Source organism: Apaloderma vittatum, unplaced genomic scaffold (assembly GCF_000703405.1).
Source record: "Apaloderma vittatum isolate BGI_N311 unplaced genomic scaffold, ASM70340v1 scaffold42060, whole genome shotgun sequence".
Taxonomy (NCBI): Eukaryota; Metazoa; Chordata; class Aves; order Trogoniformes; family Trogonidae; genus Apaloderma; species Apaloderma vittatum.
Window position 1 is genome coordinate 5,601 of NW_009697073.1, and position 9,137 is coordinate 14,737.

General features: G+C 36.1%; 1 protein-coding gene across 1 annotated transcript in view; it reads right to left on the minus strand.

Annotated features, from left to right (window-relative positions):
- The window catches only part of RRN3 (RRN3 RNA polymerase I transcription factor homolog (S. cerevisiae)), a gene marked incomplete at its 5' end in the record, with an annotated part of 13,178 nt that extends 4,233 nt beyond the window's left edge, over positions 1 to 8,945 (minus strand). Inside the window, 11 exons of the mRNA XM_009876973.1 lie at positions 294 to 424; positions 1,517 to 1,647; positions 2,579 to 2,714; positions 3,222 to 3,317; positions 3,614 to 3,712; positions 5,333 to 5,402; positions 5,867 to 5,930; positions 6,994 to 7,053; positions 7,538 to 7,667; positions 7,755 to 7,844; positions 8,889 to 8,945. Of these exons, the coding sequence (XP_009875275.1) occupies positions 294 to 424; positions 1,517 to 1,647; positions 2,579 to 2,714; positions 3,222 to 3,317; positions 3,614 to 3,712; positions 5,333 to 5,402; positions 5,867 to 5,930; positions 6,994 to 7,053; positions 7,538 to 7,667; positions 7,755 to 7,844; positions 8,889 to 8,945 (1,064 nt within the window). The remainder of the gene's footprint in view (positions 1 to 293; positions 425 to 1,516; positions 1,648 to 2,578; positions 2,715 to 3,221; positions 3,318 to 3,613; positions 3,713 to 5,332; positions 5,403 to 5,866; positions 5,931 to 6,993; positions 7,054 to 7,537; positions 7,668 to 7,754; positions 7,845 to 8,888) is intronic.
- Between the last annotated feature and the right edge of the window lie 192 nt (positions 8,946 to 9,137).

A 9,137-nucleotide genomic window follows, 5' to 3' on the forward strand; every position in this document is an offset into this window, starting at 1 on the left:
CTGGCAGAAGTCAACATAATCTACCTGTGCTCAGCATTTCTCAGTAAGCGAAGCCTTAAACAGCAAGTCATGAATCCCAGCAATCATTAGTCTGCATCCTGTAAATCCAAAACTTTCCTGGAATCTTCAAGACAATACTGAAACAGCATTGTAGAAAGGGCAAACACGATTAACTTAGGCTTATTGGCAAAGAAGTGAAACAGAATACCAACACTGCGTGTGCCTTCTGTGAATTCTGTACTTAACCTCAGCAATACATTATTTGATTCTGCTCATTTATCAAAATGACTTACACAACTGGAATAAATTTAGCTCTTGCCAAGAAGCTGCCAATATAACTCCCAGCAGTCTGCCTGATGACTGAAGGATTGTTTGGATCATGCAGTTTTTTCCATAGATGGTCTAAAAATGCCTCAGCCAAGCCCTGGAAACGAAATACATAGAAATCATGAGTTCTTATGCTGATGACACTGTTTAAGTAATAGATTCCTAATATTAAATTCCCATAATTTCCACAACCAAATCATCAAGGAAAAAAAAAATCTAAATAAAAATTTAGCAATTTCTACACATGATGGATAACCACTTAAAATTTTCTATGCCTTTCTGTACTTAGTTGTAAAAACTAAATGGAACCAGAAGTCCAGGAAAAAGTCAGTAAGAGATACATGAGAACTGTTTAAAAATAAGAGTGGTAAGAAGGTAAACATGAAGAAACTGTTCACTGTCTCTTGTCGCAGAAGAGGTCAGAGACATCCAACAGAAATAGCAAGAAGACTAATTTAGATGAACCAGTGATTCTTCACCTTAAATGGTTATATCGTAGAACTTTTTGCCACAGATGTTCATGATGCCAAAAATTCACATCAGTATAAAAAGCATATCATATTTTCTCCTTGAATTTGTTCATCATGGGCTGTTAACATGAAAGAACATCACTCTAACAAAGCATCACAACGTGCTTGTCCCATTCTGATATTCTTTCCAACACGTCCACTACTAAGCACTGTCAGAGCCAAAGCATTCACTTAACTGGATCTTTAGCTACTTTCACACAAAAAGTATGCATCTTCTTACTTTTACACGCTAAGAGAAAGAACAATAGTTTGCTGAGAGAGATGGAGAAATGGGGGCGGGGAACAAACAGCAGACAATTCTAGAATTGGAAGTGCTAACACAGTATCTTTATGATAGTTCTGAGATGTTGAAGAAATTTTTTGGAGCACTGTTATCTCAAGTTTAAGAGTCTAACTGATTCTTGTAGAAGCGTTAAGCAAGTTCTTTCACTCTAGATACGACCTGTTTGCAGTTTATGAACAACATGGGAAGAGCAAACATACACAGAAAAGTCTGAAAAAAGGAATTGCACAGACGGAAAAGAAAGATACTAATGAACACTGAAGTACCACCTGCAGACTAGAATTACAGCAGAAAACAACTGGTTTTTGTAAACAGTCAAAACAAGGATGCAGGAAATAACAGAAGACACTGCATTTTAAAAACAACTTCTACTCACCAATTTAAAGCTACAGATGTAAAACATGAAATACTGCACATGACATGAAGCATGGGTTGGTAAAATGAGCTTGTCAAAAACAGAAACCAGATCCCGATACAAATCCTTTGTACTGTTGATATCAAGCTTGCCTACACAACAAAAAAGAAAACAGAACAAAATGATCCATTTCAGGTTTTTCTAATGCCCTCGTGCTGCCACCAAAGTAGCGTTTCTATCTTCCTGAACCAGGAGAAATATGCATGTAGAGACACACTGTCAAGCTGACTTCTACGTTCATCTGACATGTAAAAAATACAGTAAAATCTTTCAGGACTTTAGTTTTGCTACTTTTCATGGTGGTGTATATTGAGTAGGTGTGTGTGTGTGCACATGCGCATACATATAAAACTGGTAGACATGCAAACTTTGCAATAACATGTTAACTGAGAAGAAGAAAACAGTAAGAAATATGTGAATCTATCTTCTGCATGTGAAGAAGACAGAGTAAAATGGTTTCTAAATATTCTATTTTAAATATATAAATCTAAGAAATTCAAACCCCTAATAAATGTCAGCATAAGCTACTTTCTTTCTCTATAACACAAAACTTTGCTGTAGCATTTCTAATTAAGTGATGTGGCTGATTGTTTTGTTTTAATCTACTTCCAGTCCTTGTGATGTTGAAAGGATCTATAATTCTATTACTCAAAACCAATACAGTAAAGCACTGTGGTTACTTATTTCTTGGGCAGCTAAGTATTGTGGGTATTTGTAATCCCCTAAGTTTCACAGTACAGTGAAAGAACAAAACTCCATTTACCCTTATACCCTGCAATGCCCCAGTTTGGATACAGTGTCATCTTTATACAATGAGCATGTCCCTAACTGAAGGCCAAACCTTTAATGTCAAACCTTCGCATTCTCCACCAGTAACTCTGGGCAGAGGCAGGAACGCCGACTGCAGTCGGCCAACAGCAAAATTCTGCCTCTAAAGGTAGCAGCAGAAAGCAAGAACTCCTCTTGTGTTTTTGTTACTTGCTTGCAGAAGAATGAATTTAGTTACAATTCAAGTGTTCTTACCATCCACGTGACAAACATCTTTAATATAGGAAAACAGGATAGTCATCAAAATATCAAGGCGCTCTGCAAGTGGATGGGCCATTCTCTCACTACTGGAAGACACAACTTTGTTTCCTTTTCTTTCTTCATCTTCTTCCTGATACATAAAATGGCAGTCATGCAGCTTTCATATACGCAACATCATAAAGACAGCAATTACAGGAAAAGTCAAACTAAATTCCTCTTCCAGTGATAGGCTAAAAAGTTTTGTCTTTTTTTTTCCCCAAAAAGCAGTATCTAATTACACAGCTTAGTGTAAGCACATTTTTGTAAACTAAGCCAATTGCCATAGAATCTTTAATTAGCTTTATGTATAGTGGCTTCTGGTTTTACATAATGAAATTGATTTGCTTCACCGTATGTTGAGTATTTATATGAATAAAGTCAACCCTTGGAGCACACATTAATATTTGTCATCTGTTCAGGTTTGCAAAGCTGTGTGCAGTGCACTAACAACAAAGCAATAACGTATTCCTACGCTGTCTCAGTCTGCAGTGCAGTTAACATCAAAGCAATAACATATTCTTTTGCTGTCCAAGTTTACAGCCACCTCAAAAGGGAAAATTTTACTGAAAAAGACTTTTAGTAGAATAAGATAGCCAACCATGTCAAAAAGTCCCTCCTCTGCAGATTTTTCCTCACTATCGGAGTTATTAGCAGTTTCTTCAGCGTCTTCAATATCTTGCTGTGGAGTGCTAACCTAAAGTCATAAACAAATACATTTTTATAAAACCGTAATAATAATAAAAACACCCTATTTTTTATTATTTATCTAAGAAATCACAATTAATTTCTAGACTAGATTTTGTCCTTGACTAAACAAACATTTTAAAAGGGAAAGATACGTATGTAATACACAAACACAATAGATACTCCGAACAGCCTGAAACTTCACCTCCAAAACGCAGGATTTCCCGAGACTGAAGCATATTTAATTTCCTACTCCGTGTATTTTAACACCAAGCTTCCTTAAAAGGTGATAAAGAATGAACTTACATCCAACTTTAATAGCTTCTCAATAATAAGCTCCAGAATTTGAAGCCTCAGAGTTGGAAGGTACACCGTAACTCGTAGCAGGTTATGAACATAGCATTCCTGTAACACAAAATTAATTCACACTTATAACAATGGTATCAGTAAGCCAAATTTCTGTTGAAGATTTTTAGAAAACAAATTTCTTAATTTGTTATCTAAATAGGCAAAAATGGGTTTAAACAGACTGTATTCAGTCTAGGATTTCCATGCAATTTTTTCCTGCTATCTCTAGACAGAATGAGTATAAATATTGTATGAGAAAAGTTATTCATCTCCACAGGAGTTCGTGTCCAAACTTTCTCTAGGAAAATTAAAACATTCATATTCCTCACTATGCCTAAAAGCAGCCCTAGCAGAACTGTTTAAAGTGAGACTGAATACATCTTTACTTGAGGTTATAATAATATACCAACAACAACTACAAATTTCACAGACAGGTCTCTTCAGAGTCATTCTGATCATAATTCAAACAGGTTAACAGACAAGTTCTGCGAATGTGCATGGGCCCACCCTTGTATACACATGTACGTACAAAAGACAATGCTGCAGCTTTCATACAGCAAAATTTCCAAGTCAATACATAAAATTAGGCAAAGTACCACATTTATTTACACCCTAGTCTCTTTGTGAATATGCATTACAGCACAACCTTTAATTACATGAGCACATATGATTTTTCCACAGGCACCTGGCTTGCTCACACATAAAGCAGAGTTAGTTTACTGAGAATGTAGAAACTGGAAATATTCAAAAACAATGCATGGACCATATTTTTATTACACTTCATTCAAACCTTGCCCTGAAACCATAGCTACAAATTTATTCACAACTTGCTCCCCACTGAACTGCTAAATAAATAAATTGGCAAACAAAAATTCTTCTCCTAGCGCCATGTAAGAGCTACTACACTCCCCATTTGACAGATAGGGAACTAATGCCCAAAGTTATTTGGATTTAAAAAAAAAAAAAATTAAAAAAAAAAAAATCAAAAAACTAGCATAGTCTACAAAGAGCTTTAGGGGTTTTTCAGCACTTGATGAGTTCAAAATACAGTTCCAATGAACCCGGCTCATGGAGCAGGGCTCTGCCTTTCTGTAAAATAAAGTGCCATCATATCAAGTTGGAACAAGTAAATATAAAGATCTACACAAGAGCTGTAACCTGTCAAAAGTTTCCAGTTTGTTTTTCATCACATATGAGCGCTATAGCAGAGATGTAATGAAACAATACCCTATACTACTGGCAACTTGAATTTCACCTCCAACGTACATTGCTTTCTCTCTGCTTATCAAATGCCCTGGTCTTCTGAGAAACACTTTCCAGCCTTGACAACAAATGAGACAGGTATCCTACCGTCTCCTTACTACACAACCCTGAGATTCATCGTCAAAGAGGTCCATCTTGTGCATTGATTAAGAGAGCAATCCTGTGGAAAAGATATGCAGTTATGTCATTAAAGACTAGCATAATGCTTACGCACAAGGAACTTAAGTATGCTTGGACAACATTATATATATATATGGATGTGTCCATTTAGTATATCTACAAAACCCACCAGAATCTTAAAACAATACATTCAAAAATCTGCATTCAACACCACCAAAACAGCTGTCATATTAGAGTATATTTATACATTAAAAAACAAGTGAACAAATAAACAAAAATATTCACAGCTCTTACCAGAGTTCTTTCTGATTTATTAATGAAAGGAAAGTTTTCCACAAGTATTGGCATGAGAAACTGTGGTGTCCTACAATTTAAAACAAACACAAAAACCCCAGAACCAAAGTTATAGGTTATTAGCATGAGAGAAAGTATTGAAGCTCCAGCACTCTAAAGAGAGACTGGCAAAGCTCACTTCACAGTAACTTTATTTTAAGGTAATTGCATAAAAGTCTGTTTTTGCAAGGATCACCAAATAGATAGTAAGTGGCAAACTTTCACTGTAGACTTGTTAGAAGCCACTTCAAACACATTGCTATAAATGCAACTTTCCCTATTTCCTATTTCCAGTAACAGGATTTTCAGCTGTTGATGCCTATGGGAATTTCACGAAGATTGGCTGCAGCATTCCACCAGCTAGCAAGCCTTAGCAGAAGTCAGGCCATGAGGCCAAGTATTATACTTCTGATTAAGAGAAAAACAAAATCATCAGTTCATAAGCTTTAAATCTGCCAGGAAAGGCCATACAAAAGCACGGGATTATATACTTACGAAGGAACGTATCTTGCAACAGTTTGTAATGCTCTATGGCACGTATTGAAGTTTTCAGAAACATCTAGAGAAAGAAAAAATAATCTTAAGCATTCGGTTACAGAAAACTAAATCAGGAACCAGCAAAACAAGCTCACATCAACGAAACATTTTAAAGATTCCCAAGGAAACCGTATTTCCCCAAATATTTCAGGTTGTTTTTTGATTTTTTGGGGGGGATTTTTTTGTGTGGGGGAGGTGGAAGGGGATAGGTGGTGTTTTGTCGTTTAGGGTTTTTTTAAGTTGAACTGCCTTACTACCAAAATAAGCATGAAAAATAATTCCAAATAAAATTCATGGAATCACAATCAAACTCTGAATGTGCTGCCAGCCCCAAGGCCAGGTATTGTTGTTATATGGTCTCGTACTGAACTCTAAACTTGGAAATTCAAAATTTAGCCCACAATACACAAATATTTAGAAGATATGTTAAAATCAGCTCTGTAAACAGATAAAATTATTTTAAAAATATGCCTCATTTTCACAAGAGTTAAATAGCTAAATAGGCTTCTGTATCAGGCTTTTTTCATTCAAACAGTGTCATAAGTGAAGAGAAGAAAAATAGTTGGGTCATCACAAACAGAACTGTATTCCAGCATTCAAGATAAGAAAACATTAAATTCTTGAAAGATATTTAGCTATCTGTTCATCTTTCCAATAAACACACTAGTTACACAGCATCTTTGTTATATATCTGTTGTGTTTAAGCTTATCACAGGCAGACAACAAGCAAAGACTCCAGAATTCCCAAAATTACCTAGTTTTACTGAGGTAAATAAAACAGAAAACAAGTAGCTCTGAACTTTTCTTTGGCTTTGAAACAATCTAGGACTGGAAATGTTTCCCTGTGCATTCAGTCTTACACAGATACCGCACCAACAGAGGGATTTTGAAACTAAAAAGGCCACCACAGCACTGATTCGAGTACAAAGCAATCCTTGACTTGGGAACTTAAGGATGTGCTGTTTCTTAATGTTTTACATCAACTCAGCTAAATTAATTTTGTAAAAAAGGAGAATATGCACTGTATGTTTCTTTAGTAAAGGTACTATAGCAGCATATATAAGCCATGCTTCCTTTATACTCACTTTCATCATCATCATCAGAATCTGAAATATCCACATCATCTTCTCTGATGGTTATTCGAGCTAGCAAAAAGTGAGATTCTTACATTAAAATTGTACAGATCTTACAGGTAACAGTTCTGATGCCAAATGAAATACACTGGACAACAGTCTTCATCAGGACTAAAGTGTCCAAATTATCCACAAGACTTTCTAAAATAAGCCAAAATTCATAAAAAAGACTGTTTCATTCACACAACTATAAGGTTCTTGAGAACATCTAACATGATCTTTACCACAGCTTTTCTCTCTTTTGTAATAACAACATTACGCAGTTTACCCCTTTTCAAGACATTTTCTTAAATGGTGTCTGCATTAGCCACTAGAACATCTTCCGAAATCTAGGCACAGAAAACTATATGTCTCATAGTCTGGCTATTCAAGTTAAGAGAGTAATCAATAGAAGAAGAAAAAACAACCCAATAATTGTGCCACACATTACATTTATACAGAATTTATCCAGAAAAGACGTTCTGACAAGCCAACAAGGAAGAGAAAATTAACTTACGGGGAACAAACTGTGATACAATCATCCGGAGGCACGGTCTAAGATGGACAGTTTGTGCTGACACTAGATTGCCAAGAAAACCCAGATATTCTTCCACCACCTCTTGGCTTCTTCTCAGCCATGGTAGCTTCTGAAAGTAAGTGAAGACTAAGGCGTTAAAGGAAGATGTTTTGATTACTAAACTCTTAATCTTCTCATGTTACAAAGAGGTACTTACCAGCAAAATGCTGACCAGTTGTTCAAGCTCTTTGGTCAAATACACAACAGAAGCTCGAAATTCATGCAGCCAATTAATGATCTGGGCATCCTTAAAATAATAATAATAAAAAAGGTAATTATTACAATAAACAGTGTTAGCTATTACTAGAAAATAACAAAATCCTTAAAAGTCAAAGATTAAGACTGTAAATAGAACTTATTTTCAAATTAACATGCAAGGAATTTATTTAAGTTTGTGTCCTTACCAACGAAAGCTCTTAAAATATAAGAATAAATACATACCAACTCCTAAACCAACAGCCTACCTGGAAGGCTTAAGGTACAGGCTGAGCAAGGCACGCAAATCTCATTTGCACAGAACTTACTTAAAAGAAATGGTATTCAGTCTTGATTTTCGTTTTTTTTTTTTTTGCTCTAGTTTAAGCAGAAGGGGCATTCAAGTCTTGAAATAAGAGATTCTCATACAGTAGCAAATACACATAGAACATTTTACACTGCTTTTGCCTGTACACTCCAAAAGGCCTGTTAAAAGCAAAGTACTCAACAAAACGTCCTCTTTAAAGAGAAGAGGAACTCCATATAGCATTATGCTTCCTGCAGCCTTCTTCTCACAGCTGTCACTGAATTAAAAGAAAAAAAAAAAGGAAAACAAATGTGGTGGGTACTCACAGCTATACAGAAGAGCTGTGAAACAACACTTCTAGGTACAACTACTAAATACATACATATTGCCTAATTAAACAAGTTTGTAGTGAGAACAGGAGGAAGCAAATGCAACTTAAAGGTTGTAAAAGTCAGAAACCGTGGTCTGATCTACAGAATTGTCTGTAAAAACAAACATCAGTGACCCAGAAAAATGGTTTCTGGAAAGACCTTGTCACAAAGCAGAAAGTTTCTTGCTCTACAGCAAAGACTCAGTGAGCAGGTGACATCATTACCAGGATCCTGCACAGAAGTGAGACATGTATGAACTGACAATTGGGTTTTTAAAAAAAACCCTCGAATTTCCACAAAGCAAAAAGCTGTTAAATGCAGCTGAATGTTTAAGCAAATTACTTAGATAAGCACCAGAATGACTCATCTAATCACGACACTCAGACAGACCAACTTTACTACCAAAACTCTCTCTCACCTTGATGTCTGGATCTGACAATTGATGCTTTAACAGCTCAAAATCCGTGGTCTCACCCTAGCAGGGGAAAGAAAAGTAAGTAAGTAACACTCATATCCCCTCAAAAAAAATAAAATACAAACTTCATCAAGGTATCTGAACAACCTAACGCAGCTGAAGAGCAACACAAAGAACACAAGCACACGAGGCAGCTGATGGCAGGCTGCGGCAGCGGCAGCGCAGTGCTGGCCTGAACGACAACCGGAGCCG